The sequence below is a fragment of the Pimephales promelas genome, chromosome 7 (assembly GCF_988280905.1).
Source record: "Pimephales promelas chromosome 7, fPimPro1.hap1.1, whole genome shotgun sequence".
Classification (NCBI taxonomy): domain Eukaryota; kingdom Metazoa; phylum Chordata; class Actinopteri; order Cypriniformes; family Leuciscidae; genus Pimephales; species Pimephales promelas.
In genome coordinates, this window is record NC_142775.1 from 19,992,810 (window position 1) to 20,008,500 (window position 15,691).

General features: G+C 39.7%; 3 protein-coding genes across 17 annotated transcripts in view; 1 reads left to right on the plus strand and 2 right to left on the minus strand.

The window, feature by feature from the left end:
- Positions 1–9,420, minus strand: part of LOC148978330 (uncharacterized) — a 143,220-nt gene extending 133,800 nt beyond the window's left edge. For 8 of the 15 annotated variants that reach the window (XM_089133192.1, XM_089133189.1, XM_089133190.1 and 5 more), the window contains exon 1: positions 7,175–8,900. The gene's annotated coding sequence lies outside the window, so the exon portion shown is untranslated. Of the gene's footprint in view, positions 1–7,174 lie in introns of all 15 variants that reach the window. The other 7 variants (XR_016169276.1, XR_016169277.1, XM_089133196.1 and 4 more) reach the window with 4 other exon arrangements.
- On the minus strand, positions 1,552–6,697 carry zic2a (zic family member 2 (odd-paired homolog, Drosophila), a). Its single transcript, XM_039655267.2, has 3 exons — positions 4,376–6,697; positions 2,857–3,020; positions 1,552–2,552 (listed from the first exon to the last, which is right to left on the minus strand). Exons 1-3 carry the CDS (start codon positions 5,352–5,354, stop codon positions 2,358–2,360), a joined length of 1,338 nt encoding a protein of 445 aa, XP_039511201.1. The 5' UTR covers positions 5,355–6,697; the 3' UTR covers positions 1,552–2,357.
- A 501-nt stretch (positions 9,421–9,921) lies between the features above and the next one.
- On the plus strand, positions 9,922–14,106 carry zic5 (Zic family zinc finger 5). The gene is made up of 2 exons (XM_039655266.2): positions 9,922–11,144; positions 12,663–14,106. The coding sequence occupies exons 1-2, from the start codon at positions 10,088–10,090 to the stop codon at positions 13,106–13,108; spliced, it is 1,503 nt and encodes a 500-aa protein (XP_039511200.1). The 5' UTR covers positions 9,922–10,087; the 3' UTR covers positions 13,109–14,106.
- The last annotated feature ends 1,585 nt before the right edge of the window (positions 14,107–15,691 follow it).

Sequence of the window (15,691 nt, forward strand, 5' to 3'; positions counted from 1 at the left end):
TAAAGTGGAATGTGTTGTCTTGAACGGTATTATTGTTATTATTATTATTATTATTATTATTATTATTTTCTTTTCTGTGGGCAGGTTTTTCTACACAGATCAATATCAGAGCAGCATGCGCTGAGAAGGAAACGCCATCCAAGCACCGCAGGACGCTGACCTTTCACTCTCCCTACAGGTCACACCATCCTCCCCTAAACAGGTCAACACACAACTATGTCAAAGTATGCCTTAACAGAGAATATTTATATCCAGCGGAGAACTAACACCAGTTAGCCAATGAGTGGGTGATTCAATCAACAGCCGACAACACAAGAAAATATTGTAGGCTCCGCAGAAAACCATAAGCAACTGCACATTAATAATCAGTGTTCTGATGATTTCTGAACGGACCAACTGGCTTTTGGGGGTGGCTCCAAGTTGTATTTCCTGTTAATAAAATATGTAGGATATACATTTTGTTGATCTCAAAACACTCTGTGGCACGGGGTGGTGATTTTTACAGTCAACAACAATAGAAAAAGGGTCTAACAGCCCATGCCTTCCCCCAGGCGTTACACATGAATATAAATCTGATCCTTCTCAGTATAAAGTTTTACACATTGTACTGGAGATTTAACACAGATAGTGACACGGATGAGATCGCCCACAGTCTCAAGAACCTGTAGTCTGCTAATTACGCTTGCTGAAGATTGCTTTCATAACACTTTTCGTGCTGTCAGTGATATCATCATACACGAAAAATAGCCTGCGACAATATTCCTTGATGTTGCTGCCTAATGTCAGATGCCCCTTTTTACAATTATTTTATTGAAAAGAACACGAAATTATATATATATATATATATATATATATATATATATATATATATATATATATATATATATATATCAATGTTTTTTTTATGTTTCATTGTTTTTTTTTTAATTGTGAAGGACTTTGGGCTAAACGTTGCCATTAAATGTGATAAAAGAACTTGAATAAAAACCGGATTACGATCGAGCGAACAAGTCACTTTTTTAAAAGAGCTTGTCAAGAGTGCCAGAGTCAAGTTCAAGTTCACGGCCACTTGATTTCAAACTCCATTTTAGCCCAAGTGTGGAAGGAAGGGCGAGTACGGAATTGTCCAAAATTAAGCAAGTGCGTTTTAAGAAGAAAATGCAGTGGCCTGTGCTTCTCCAATAGCGAAGAAAAGCTTTATATTATTAGTACTGATACTAAAAGTCAGATCACTTTCCCGTATCTATTGTATTCGTACTGCACTTAGTATGCCTGCGAAGTGTTGCGAAAGCGCTATAAAATGTTTGTCTTTTTTTCCTTTGAAATTCTGAAAGATATCTGTCAGTTGGGATCATTGGTGTTTGAAACGCCGTGATGTTTCTGGAAAGATAATTCACATTCTACCCAGCAACTCAACAGCTGAATGCGTCTTGCTCTCAGACCACTGCCAAAATCCTAGTTTAAAGTCTATTTAGACTACTAAAAGAAGGCCTACAAGTTGTCAAAGTTGCTAATAATAATCTGTAGACAACATGGAAAGAAACCGACGCGTTGTAAAGATTGTACACTTGCACCACGTTTTATTATATCTGTATGCAGTAAAATTTTATCACAATAATGGAGAGAACACTTCTCAAACTTTGAACAAAACACATATAACAAAACAACTGCCCCTGTTCAGCCCATAATTGTACATATTTATAGTAAAGAAACATTCTTTATAAATATTGTTTCATCTGTAGCAAGTAAATACCATAATTTAATTACAAATGGATAAATATGGCAGTCGATAATATTTACAAAAAGAAGGGTGTAGTTACAGATATTTAACGGCACGACATTAATTTGCCCCACAATCTTCCAAATATATTTCACAATTCAAACTTGCAAAGCACAAAACATCACAAGTTAAGCCCAGCAAACTAAGATTTACATTCACAAGCAAATATCGTGTCTGTCTTTGTTAAATGTTGACTTTGGCACTCTTTCCAGTTAATAGTTGTTTAGTTTACAATCAGTTTGCCTTAATTGGATCACAATATTCATTATGATAATACAACTTTATGGTAAGGTAATATGTGCACTAAAAAGTCCAGTTAGAGAAATAGCTACCATTGGAGGAACATCTATACACCAAAAAAACGACAAAATCTATTACAACCATTGGGAAAGAGAGCGCGTAGTATGTACAAAAACAAAACAAAAGATTATGTTTAGTGCTTTTTCGCACGTTTCTTCTGTCGATGTGGGAATGTTAAATCCTGCTGGAAAAGCGCATAATATAGGAGCGTTCGTTTTGTACAAGCTGTATGGATCTCCTGGTTTTCTGAAATGGTTTCTCCTGGGATGGCACAGTCTTAAACATACCATTCACTGAAATTGGACGATAAACTGCTGTGGTTGTTGGAACTGTGGACCGCTGATGAAGGCGACAGATTGTTGTTGCTTTGGGTCTCAGTGGAGGGGGACACCAGACCAGGGGGTGTTGAGGACTCATAACCAGAACTTGCCGCTGGCGACGAGTCAGATGCAGGTGGGGATGCCTCGTGAACCTAAACACACAGACACACAAAATAAATAATTTATTATTCGCGGAATCAATCACGAATAGCGTGTATTGGTAAAACTAGTTCATGAGTAAATTCTGGACACATAAAATAGTTTCTTCGAATATGACAATATAGCCTATGCATCAAAATTCAATGCCATTTCCAACCATCTGAATATGCATTAGCTAATTTTAATCGGTTAGTGTTTTTAATTAATTGTATCATTGCTATTAATACACGCAGTTGCCCTTTAAACAGGTTAGTGACAAACATGTATATTTCTCATTCTGTGTTTTAGAAGAATTACCTTCATATGCTTTCGAAGAGAACTGGGGTGAGTGTAGGACTTGTCACACATTTTGCACAGATACGGTTTGTCTGACGTGTGAACGTGCATGTGCTTCTTTCGGTCACTGCTGTTCGCGAAGCGCCGATCACATCCCTCATACTCACACTGAAATGGTTTCTCCCCTGAGAAGAAAAAAAACGATATAAACATTCATACGATTCAGGTTTAATTCAGTTTAATTTTAAACACCACAAAATAGCCCTGTAACAACATCTGCAATTCAGGTATAGATCAATAGAATATCAAATTGGAGTTTTTTTAAATGTATTTTTATGCAGCATTTTAAATGAATTGAAATGAAATCACTCGAAGGGGTTATCATGCACGTAGATGTAATACAGCGCTAGTTCTACGCCTTTCAGCGACACTGCCTCATCTAGCCTTTCAAATATGAACAGTGTAAAGGTAACAACAAAAATAGATATATACAATCTAATTCTGATAATTACTATCTTACTTTGCAAGAATTTACTTTTTTCAGATATCTGTCCAAACAAAACAAAATTAAATGAAGGGGGGGTCAGTCAGAAATTTCAACGTTAAGCTTTTGTCAGCCCCATTCAAAACTTAGCCATTTGCTAAGAAATAATCAAAATGCAATTAACACCTTGACAAATAGAAGGCTCAATACCTCAGTGGATTCTAAAGAGGAAATTGCTCAAATTTGCAACCCTGGTAATGGCCTGTCTAACACATAGACTGTCAATGCATTGGAAAGAATAACAATAGGCCCACATATCGCCCATTCCTATTGGAAATATAGCCTATTCTTATTTTTATGTCGTCGTTTTTGTGTTGTAAATGGTCTGCATTCATTTTATAATTCTTATATATGTACATGATTATGAATATGTGTAGCTCTGCGCTATACACTTTAATCGCAGTTTTGAATTAGGCTATTATTGAAAAAAATATAAAGTGTGTTATTAAATAATATAGTGTATTATTTAAATATAATTGTATTACTCCGTTACGTGGCCAAAACCATACAAAATAAACTAGAGTAAATTTCAAAATCCTGACGTAGTCACCCGAGTGCTCGAGCATTGGTCCACGCAAACATTAAACCGGTTGGAGAGATTTACGGCTGCTCTGCGCAAGCGACGAGCCCTCAAGTCGCCTTTGACCCGTTTAAAGTTTATGAACTACAAACCCTCGACAGTCTCTTACATAATTCAACACATTGTTGCAAAACATCGCATTTAGCCTATATCCGTAGGGTTCATGTATTATCGCTTTCAGCCGCGTTAATTTAAACGAATTGGATGTCTGCTTACAAACATCCGTTTTCTTTTAAAGATCTAAATCTGCTCGCGGTCTCAAAGTCTAAAAATACACCGTCCTGGCATAATCAGCTTATTTTTGTAAGAACCACTATTTGCGAGACTATTTTTAGGGTTGATAAAATAGACTCCAAAACATATTTAGATGTTAATGTGACAAGCACAAGCAGAAATAAATATCATAATTTGGCTACCTGTGTGTGTTCTCTTGTGAATCTTCAGGTTTTCTGATCTTGCGAAGACTTTGCCACATCCAGGGAACGGGCAGGGGAAAGGTTTTTCTCCCGTATGCACGCGAATGTGATTGACCAGTTTATATTTGGCTTTAAAGGGCTTGCTTTCCCGGGGACACTCTTCCCAAAAGCAGATGTGATTGCTCTGTTCGGGTCCTCCAACGTGCTCGACCGAGACGTGGGTGACCAGCTCGTGCATGGTGCTGAAAGTTTTATTGCAACTCTTCTTAGGATTGCTGAGCTGCTCCGGATCGATCCACTTACAGATGAGCTCTTGCTTAATGCACTGCTGCCTCATGTAGCGAAAGAAGGCACCGGGGTGATGGTGATGCGCTGCCATATTCATCCCCATGTTCATATTCATTGAGCCGTACTGGTTGTGCAGCTGGGCGGCTGAGTAAGGGTCGGTCCTCGGGCTGGAGACCTGGTGGTACTGGTCTGATCGCCCGAAAACCTCCCCCGGTAGTCCGAGTCGCATCTGCCCGTTGAGTACGTTTGGGGAGCCGTGAGATCCATGCTGCTCGTGGATGCCAGGGAACAGAATATGGCCTTGGCTGTCTGTGTGAGAGTGATGAAGCGAGCCGGCAGTGGGGCCGAAGAGTGCGTGCTGGCCTCCCGCCGGTGATGTTTCCCCGAATCCACGGCTGCGAAAGAGAAAGTCCCGCGTGGAGTTAAACGGCGAGCTCGCGTATGATGTGACATGAGCCGCGTGCGCGCCCAGAGCTGCAGCGGGGTAACCGGGTGCTTGGCTCGTGAATGCAGAACTCTGTCCGGGCGAGAGATCGTGGTTCAGTTTAAAGGCGCCCATGTGCGCCGAGTCGACGAAGCTGTTCTGCGCTAAACTCAAGTCTCTGTCCTGCATCTCACTGGAGGAGTGATGATGCCTGGCAAATGTGCCCACTCCCAAACCAGGGAACTGATGCCCAGCGTCCAGCAACATGCTTTCGTTGAGCAAAACCAATTCTCTTTCAAGCAGTCTTTGCACGACACTTCAGCAAAACATATAACAAAATAAAATCGTATGCGCTATGGAAATATTAACTTCCAGATTTGATAACACGACATGAGGCGATGAAGTTCGATCCGCACATTGGGAAAAAAAGCTTTGCGTATTAAGTTAGGCTATATTTTTCTTGTGGGTAACTTGTTACTCAAAATCCCCAATGCAACGAAACGAGAAGATTCCTTTGCGCTTTTCCTTTCAAACTGAGTCGATGTCGTTATTTTCAGAATACACGAAAATACGAGGCATTGTCTTACTAAGTCTTCCTTGTTCTTGAAGCATCTCGAATTGGAATGTTTATTTCTTTCGCTTGTCTATGTTTATCTCGGAGGGTCCCTCTTTCTCAGTGGACTGGCACTACCTCCTCTTACGCCCCCTTTAACTGGAGCCCGGTCATTGATTTGACGCGCTCTCATTGGTTGCCGCTCCTCATCAATCCTAGCTGCCCCTCCAATCCAACGCACTCATTTGGCAACTAATCGCTGATCGCCATCTTCCACCGATAATTACCGCCTACTTTTCGGAGAGCCTTTTCGGGGAATAGGTAGAAGGAAAGCAAAAATACTCGCGTTTAATAAGATCGTTTAATAATTATAAATTAATTGCGACGCAGGCTCATAAGAGTAGGCTAAGTGCAACCCGTAATTCTTTGGTGGACATGTTAATCATTCTAAAACATCATATAGTTTGCATACTTCTTTAATGATTTAAAATGTCCGTGGCATTTAGGTTTAGTAAAATCCAGTTAGTTACTTTCGCATACGGTAACCAACAAACAGACATTAAGGTTAGCGTGAATGAAATACAAACTCACAAATCTCGCTCGAGGTGCTTTGACTCAATCTGCACGTGAGTGTGACAATACATTTTGTCTATGAAACACTAGCTCGCATCCAGTTTCTATCAGGACGTGACCATGTCTCCACGAGTGTTGATTGCCATAGCCTATCAAAACCATCACTACTCATAAATAAATATAACATTCGCCTATTTAGATATGGAGTGGGCCAACTAAAAATGTCATGGAAAACTAGTCGTGTCGGTATTATATAGTAAGCTACATTATCGTCATTGCCATCAACATCGTTACATATAATTATTAATTTGGGGTTAAAAACGCACTAATTCGTAGCTAAACTATGCTATCATTCTAAATAACATTGTTCAAATTATATCCCCCTTATAACAGAAACATGAACTCTATACGATACGTTTCAAAAACACAGCAAATACAAGAACAGTAGGATTGAGACGCTATGTAGGTATTTGGCTACAATCTTTTTTCCTACCACCATAAGCACAGCCAATGTGCGCACACGTAGGTTATTCTGAGAATTTTAGCATCCAAGATCCAAGTGGTAATGTACTATTTTAGTGAAATATGATTACAATCTCATGTCAAACAAGCACAATGTGATTTATCTTTAATAAAAAAAGAGTGACGTCATGGACCGAGAGACTAGTCTTTCCGATTGAATGAATCAAGGAATCTGCATGATTTAAAATCAAGTTCAGCAGTATTTTGTGGTCACAGAACATGCGTATATGCCATTCTTTCCTAGCCAATGTATCCTGTAGGCCTACACTCCCGGACAATGACGAAACCTTCCAACTGAAGTTATCCAAGCACATGTGGATTCCAGGCCAGTGTACACAAGACACTCCATAGACCATTTCTAATCTAAGAAAAAAGTCATACATCTAACACCCCAGCGTTTATTTAAATGCTAGCATTCATTTAAATGAGGTTTACTTACAATTTCACTGAACCTAAGTCCCAAGTCCGTTCCAACGCACAACACTTTGTCTCGTCTTTCCTCTCCTCCGAACGCTTTAAGCTGTAAATAATAGGGCGGAGGATGTATAAAACTTTGGGAATTCTATGTGCCTCACCTCAAAGCCATGCTGTTTTAACGTTATGTTCCATTCTTCCAAGACTATTTCTACCCTCTCCACAGGAAACACAGGATCTGATCCAAGTTCAAAGTCACGTCTGCCGACCTCTCTAAGAAGTTCTTTATTTCTCCAGAAAACCACAAAACCCTTTCCCCTTTTCAATGGGCAGGGAGAAGAAGAAAGAGAAATTAGAGTGAGTGCAGTCGGCCTGGAACACATAGCCGCAGTTTTTGTTCTTCTTTTCTCATGTAGCAAGGAAGGGAAAAAGTTCGAAAAGGCTAACACCACACACACACACACAGAGAGAGAGAGAGAGAGAGAGAGAGAGAGAGAGAGAGAGAGAGAGAGAGAGAGAGAGAGAGAGAGAGAGAGAGAGAGAGAGAGAGAGAGAGAGAGAGAGAGAGAGAGAGAGAGAAACAATACTTGTGACAACGACTCATTTTACCTATCCTATTTTTTTCTCACTTATATGAAAGCAAAAATTACCAACTAACCTTTAAATTGTCATAGGCTACCTGATGATCATAACTTTGTTTACATGAAATATTGCTTTACATGAATGTGTCATGCTCTTAGACAAAGCGACAATTGGCTTTTTTTTTTTAACTTTGACATTATCAATATGGTGATGCGTTGTTGGTTACTTTTAGTGACCTTGGGTATTTCAATGGTGTTTGACCTTCGACCCGTGGAGAACACATAAGCTACCCTTTGAACTTATTAAGAAATCCTCTCTGTTCAGAGGTTGTAACAAGTGCTGCCCCTCTCCGTTATGTCGTTTCATAAACAACATCCAACGAAAATTCAGATTCACCTACAAGCTTAAAAAAAAACTGTATTGAACTGTGCTCTGCAATTAATACGATTTTATTATTTTTCAAGACTCTTGATTACGGTCTGTTCGTCCAACACAATTCAGAGGTAAATGTTGTGATGTAGTAAATCTCAATTAGAATGGATATTGTAATGTATGTATGCTATAAAGCATACATCGTGGTTCCATTCACCCCAAATTAAGACCCTTGACAAAGCTGACAGGCATGATATGCAGAACATTTTGTTTTTAAAATAACAAAATCTCATAAATATATATTATTTTTTCAAAGTTTGATTAATTTGAGTGAGCAGTTTTACACGTGCCTGACTACAATATTGATATATTTAATATTTTTTTCAGGATGTTGAAATTATTTTTTTAGTATTGTTAGAAAGACATGTGACCTAACAATTGGTAAGTAGAATTGTTATTTTCTATTGTTAAGACATTGGGCCTATTATTCCAGTTTAACCTTTTGCTGTACTTTGGCAATTAGTTTTGAAAAAAAAAATGGAATATGGTAACAACTGCCCTGAAGCATTTAAAGGATGTCTTTGAATTAAGTCATATTAAATCAATGGATACACTTCCTGCTGAGTTCAACATGGACTTTAAAAGGGTGTGGACGTGCATGACACACACGTACAGCATACACAAACAAACATGAGATGAAATTGTATGAATAGTAATAAAATATTTAAAAAGAAAAACACTGAGAAAATAACTTTAAATTTAAAGGAAAATGTAGAATCATGTCACAGAACGCATTTTTGGAGACATGTGTCTTATATATATATATATATATATATATATATATATATATATATATATATATATATATATATATATATATATATATATATATATATATATGTGGTATAGTATGTCAAGGGGCGTTTTTTTCTTTGTACTTTCTACATCGTGAGATCGGGTTGGTCTGACAGCGCACAGTGGACCGAAGATGCAATGTTTTTTAACCATGATAACCTATTAATTGATTGCATTTTAATGTAATTTTTTTTATTGCTAAATTGCTAATGCTGATTATATAAAATTGCATTACTATAAACTTATCTGGACAACATAGGTTAAGAATTTTAAGAAACTTAGATTCTTGCAACTGCGTTCTTGTTAATGCGTAAAGGCTTTATGATTCACAAAAACAAAATGATAATAATTTATGTAGTATATCTAATAATTTAGTTTTACCTAGGCTATACATTGAAACAATAAAAAAGAGTTTGGTGCAGCATATGTGATTGTATCCAAATGTGTTGTTTGTTTGTTGCTGTTTTTTTTTTCATTTTCCCCAGTTGATCTTTAATCTGTTCATCTGTCAACGTAATACAACGTAATTATATATATATATATATATATATATATATATATATATATATATATATATATATATATATTCGACATCGTTTTAAATGTTTTTATTTATTTATTTATTTATTTTATAAATATACTTCAAACAGTGTGTGTTGGAGTTTTTGCACAATATGCTCCAGCGTGTGTACTGTCACTGTTTTGTGCAAAAAGAAAAACAACATCCTTCCACGTGTGCGTGTGCGCGTGTGTGTCTCGGTAAACAGATTTGCCTGTAAGTTTGTGAGCACAACTTTCTGGAGTGAACAGTGATGAAGAGAGTGAGGGGGCGGAACCCCGCTGAGCCTCTGCGCTGAAAGACAGCCAATCGCTTCGTTCTCTTAACTGCCAGTCACCGAAATCTGTCCAATACCCGCAGTGCCATTTCTAAACTCTATTCCCCACTGTGTCCTCCAACTGTTGTATGTTCTGCCAATCGCTTGAGGACAGAGTGGGAAAAGGAGCAAGCAGAGTTAGAGGCAGGACAAAAGAAGTTCTATAGACGGCCATATACATATATTTTAATGGTTTCAGAAGGCCCGTAGTTGGCGAAAACAATAGCGGTGAGCGTGGACATGACAGCGTAGTGATGGAGCCCCCTTTAAGCAAGAGGAATTCGGCGATAAGATTAGCGGATTTGGCATCGACTCAAGCCCTTCCTCATCAGAATATGACAGGCTTCCCGGGGATAGGGGGGCATCACCCGCACTCCCACCATGCCCACCTCCACCCTGGGGAGATGGGCAACGACCCCGGAGTGGCTCTCACTCCATTTGGACCCGAGCACATGGCACAGACCAATGCTCTCAAACTTAGTCCCTCTCAGCCTGTTCAAAGCCATCCCGAAGCCCAGACCGCGGCATCCTTCACGTCTTCTCAGACCACAGTTGGTTTCCCCGTGGCTCACCCCCACACAGGCTACACCACCAACAGGGACTTCATCCTCAGGAGAGAGCTCTCAGCCTCTGCTATGCATGCACTTGGCGACCAGCATAGTTCCGCCTCCTCCCCTCATCACCATGGCATGTTCATTTCCCCAACAGGTGCTTATGGGCACGCGGAAGGTGGTGCCCATCCACTTTTCTCTGGACTGCACGAGCAAGCGGCCCCAGGTGCCCACCACCACCATCACCACCACCATGCCCTCAATGGGCAGATGCGTCTGGGTCTACCGGGGGACATCTACGGCAGGCCAGAGCACTTCGGCCACAGGCCCGAGCACTATGGATCTTCTTCACTTCACAGCTACAACTCCATGAACTTAAATGTGAACCTCGCCACGGCTCCTCACGGAGCCACGGGGGCGTTTTTGCGGTACATGCGGCAGCCCATCAAGCAAGAGCTCATCTGCAAGTGGATTGACCAGGAACAGACGTCCAAGAAACCCTGCTCGAAAACTTACAGCACCATGCACGAGCTCGTCAACCATGTCACGGTGGAGCACGTCGGGGGACCGGAGCAGAGCAGTCACGTCTGCTTCTGGGAAGAGTGTCCGCGCGAGGGAAAGGCGTTTAAAGCCAAGTACAAACTGATAAATCACATTCGCGTGCACACGGGCGAGAAGCCGTTCCCGTGCCCCTTTCCCGGTTGTGGCAAAGTATTCGCGCGCTCAGAAAATCTCAAGATTCACAAGAGGACGCACACAGGTTAGTGAAAAGTTAGCACATTTCTTGAAAACAACTTTAGTCGTGTTCATAGATGTCGCGTATTGAGCGTGTTTTCGCTACTTGGCAGATAATCTTGTTTTATTTGCATGTAGCAACGTTGGGACAAAGTTACATTTTGTCCTTCCCCCTCATGCAGAAATATCACCCTTCGCATAGAACCGAGAGGTTAAATGGGCTGTTTGTTTACAGTGCGTATTCGCCAAGCAAAAAGTATCCCTTGGTGTTGTTTTGCGTCATGCACTTTGAAAAGGCTGTGAGATCAACGCACATATTGCTACTAGACTACATATGGGGAAAAGTACTCTACAGACACGCTCTTATGAGCAGACCAGTGCATTGCGTAGTATTATTTTCTAATGCATGCAATGGTTTTATTAAGGAGTACAAAACCCCAAGGCGAAGATTTAGCTGCAGTTGTTGCACTAAATGCTATGTGTGTAAATATAATAAGCAAATACACAAATTGTTTTATTAGGCTGAAGGGAAAATAGTAACACGAAGTTTTCGGCATATTTGTGTCTATAAAGCCACAGTGAATTACAAACAGTGTGTGAATAGACCCATATAATGTAAATATGGAGAATGTGCCAGCCATAGCATTTACACATTTTGATTAAACAAACTATGTTGGCATCTTTTCAGAGCGAGGAAGGCCTCTGCTTCTGGTCTTCCTCTTATACCTGTATTCTAAAAAAAAATGCTACACGTGTGTGCTATAGCCTATCTGTTGCTACATAGGCTAGACAATATATTAAAACAAATATAAAGCTCTTTCTTTACTCAGTGCAAATATGGTCTCACGTGAACATTATACAGTGACAAGTTGTTATTGCCAGTTAAGAAGTTGCAGGTATTGTTTAAGGTCTTTAACTATAGGCTAATGGTATGCTCTCAGCACGTGCTGACGTACATTGTGCCTTGAATATGTAGGCTAGCGTGTCAAACCCACCTACATTTAAAATGGTTGTAACATGGTGGTTTCTTGAATCAGCAACGAATGTGTAAAAAGTCACCCGTTATAGTTTTGTAATAAGGACTTGTATGACACGGTATGATACAGTGAATCTATAGAACGTGCATTTATTTGTGACAACATTATAGCTCTGCTGTGGATGTCTTGCAAAGCCGGGCCAGTTATTTTACTCCACATGCACTATCTGAAACATTTGGTGGGCCTAAATGTTTTATCAGTTGCCATATCCAGTAAAAACAATGAAAAAAAAAATTCCTGAGAAGATTTGCCAAGTCGGAGAAAATAAAAGCATGTACAGAGTGTTGCATAAGTCATGGTGCGCCTGAACATTCCATATGTAACAGAAGAAAATAGGTAGCCTACTGTGGGGTTACAGTGGTAATGTTGTGATTTTTCAAACTTTGTTCACTGAAAGAGTAGGCTATGTAACAGTATATGGAACATTCATAAGCTCTTATTTTAAGAACATTTAAAATATATGCGTGATTTCCATATCTAAGTGCTCTGTTTTTCTCATTTGCCAGGTGAGAAGCCGTTCAAATGCGAGTTTGATGGCTGTGACAGGAAATTCGCCAACAGTAGTGACAGGAAGAAGCACTCTCACGTCCACACAAGCGATAAGCCTTACTTCTGTAAAGTGAGGGGCTGTGACAAGTCGTACACACACCCGAGCTCTCTACGAAAACACATGAAGGTTCACTGCAAGTCTCCTCCGCCCCCTTCCGCCAACACGGGCTCCACTTACCATCCCTCGTCTACGACTATCGGTGATGCCCTCTCACCAAACTTGGATCCCCACAGGAACCGTTCGTCGAACCTTTCCCCTCAGGTGACCAACCTAAACGAATGGTACGTGTGCCAAGGGAGTGCTGGACCAAACAATCTACACACACCCTCCAGCGATGTGCCAACGTCGGAATCCGACGACGAGGACTCTTTCAGACACACAGACCCAAGGGCAATGCTCTGATGTGAAGAGCAAGGAATATATTCATTGTGAATGGTCCACATTAACAAAAATAATAATAAATTCAAGTGTTGCCATTCGAAGTGGAACACCTATGGATGTCATTGGGTGAAAGATTTTGCCTCTCAGTTTACCCTTAAAACAAGCTCAGAGCATTGATACAATTTACGTTTCGATAATTGCATTTACAAAATATGTAATTTGCAACAAGGAAACATCGATTTAAAAAAACAACAACCTGATTTTACCTGACTTGACATAAAATAATATGAGCTAAAATGATTTACAAATTAGATTTTTGTTTTAGTAATACCACACCCTTAGCTGCACATACATCTTTTATAGAGAATCATACACATTAAATGTCTGAGGGGCAAAAATTGCAGTGACAATAATTTCAAGTTTTTGTATTTTGTCAGTGTCAAAAAATGGATGAGTGGAGTCTTTGTTAAAGTTTATACAAGATCTGTGGTCAGGGCGGTTTTTTGTGATATTTAAAATATTTAAACCTATATTTTATGCAAAATCAATGTAACTCTGATTAAAGAGTACTAAATATGTCCATTGAGACCCTAAATAATGTATCAATGACAGGCCTGTCCCTGACTGATTTGTAAATAGTATATGGTATTGATGCTTGTGAATGTTTTCGTAGCGTCTTAACGAGTTTTGTACATTGTAATTTATTTGCTGGTATTAATGTTGGTCTGGAAGTACAGAGACACCAAAGAATAATATAATTCTGGTGAAAAGAAGTGATGCTTTTTATCGTGTTCTGTAAAAAGGTCTTACTTGAATAGGCTGTATAATGTGAGGAATATTTCGCATGAACCGTGTAGTAACTCTTTCTGTTGAGGTGCATGATGGTGTTGATGGAAAAAAAAACGTAAGAAGGTCGTGAAGAAATGTGATGTTTGTGTATAGATATATGGAAAACTTGAATAAAAGGCAGGACGTGTAAATATGGTCTTTTCAATAAAAAAGGCCTTGATTCATTCATTGATCGGTGTCCGCATCTCTTTTAAAATTCGAAAACTAAACATTCAATGTGTAACAATATTCAATTTTCTGTAAAACTTGGGGCAGTCAAACTAACCAAACGAAACAGAAATTTTCTACAACACTTACTTTCTATACAATATACAAATATTCCCTATCCCAATATTTCCAATGTCCGTTCAAAAGGGAACCGTCACTTAACTAACAATGAAAAGTAGAATAGCACAAATCCATCAATACATTAATCATTTATGGGAATATAAGACATAAAAGCTGCCTGACAATAAGTATAAGGTAGTATGGAGAATATGAACAAAGTGCCCCGTCTTATTCCCTTCATTAAAACGCACAATCACGCTTTCAAAGTGCCCCCTGTCCCAGACTATAGACTCAGAATTGACCAGCGCAAGTCCTGCACCACTTCAAAGAGTTCCACATCAGAACGGAAGACTGCACGGTGCGTTAGGATTTCTATAGGTCCCATTTGAATATTTGTGGTAAAAAAAACTACTAACTGCCGCTAAATGGTCAATCATCAAAGCAGAAACCTCTCCCACGAACCGTTTTGTCCCTTAAAATCTGCATATTCTTTCATTTAGAAGAGCAGAAACAGACAGTCATCTTGAACATTTCATATATAGTGAGTGGAAAATGCGCGTGAAGAAAAGTGTATTAAGAAGTTATAATGTTCTTCCAGAGAAAGTTTGATTTCGTCCTAATTGGACATCACGTCAACCCCTGTGGAATAAAGCACACAAGTCGGTGAGTCGTTTAAGATAGTAAATCTAGCGTTTTGTGTCAGTGAAACGCCCCATAAATAGTGTGAAGTTCAAGGGCACATCATAAAGCGTGTACGTGTATTTACCGGACTCTGGAAAAAGGCCACTTCAATTGGAAACACTCTATTAAGATACAGTCGCACTGACCTTTAGTTTCATGCTACGTTAGAGCAGTCAATTTGCTCTTAATCAGAATCGCTCATATTTTTTGTTCCTAAATCTTTGAAATCCCTCGCGCGCATTAACGTTTCATTCGGAAAGAAGCGCGCGCTCTGTCCACCTTTTGTCCACGAACTATTATTTGCTCAAGGAAAGAATGATCTTCTATTTATTTAAAACAAGTACCCTTTGAATAGTGCAAAATAAACACGGTGGAAAATAACCAAAGAGATAGTCCGGTCCGAGTGAAAAGGGAGGGGGGGACTTCATAAAAGCTGCAGCAGTCACAGCTGAATGGGAGACGCTTTGAAGTAGAACTTATTATCTGAGGAATACTTTTCGGTCGTCCTAACGACGCTATTGAATCGAAAAGCTACCCCCTTTGTCAGCGATTTGTTCTCCTTTAGTGCAATGCCCGTGGAAATCACTTACATGGTCTACCTTAACATGCAGCCTGCAAATCAGTAACTCCAAGAGTCAGACTCTCAGACGCCACTTTTCAAAAGACAAAGCAGAAGTCAGTGTGAAAACGCAGCGAGTTCTCTCCCGTTTTGCCTTTATTGGACAGAATGATCACATCAGAGGAGGCTGTTTACTACAGTCTAGTCAGATTTCACACCGTCAGCTTCTCATTATGCGTTTGACGAGG

Bases quoted from the DNA above. Each gene is read 5' to 3' on its own strand.
- zic2a (XM_039655267.2), bottom strand. From the start codon at position 5,354: ATGTTGCTGGACGCTGGGCATCAGTTCCCTGGTTTGGGAGTGGGCACA. The intron at 3,021-4,375 runs GTAGCCAAATTA...TTTTCTTCTCAG, and splicing joins TCACAAGAGAACACACACAG to GGGAGAAACCATTTCAGTGT. The intron at 2,553-2,856 runs GTAATTCTTCTA...CTGTGTGTTTAG, and splicing joins CTCTTCGAAAGCATATGAAG to GTTCACGAGGCATCCCCACC.
- zic5 (XM_039655266.2), top strand. From the start codon at position 10,088: ATGGAGCCCCCTTTAAGCAAGAGGAATTCGGCGATAAGATTAGCGGAT. The intron at 11,145-12,662 runs GTTAGTGAAAAG...CTCATTTGCCAG, and splicing joins TCACAAGAGGACGCACACAG to GTGAGAAGCCGTTCAAATGC.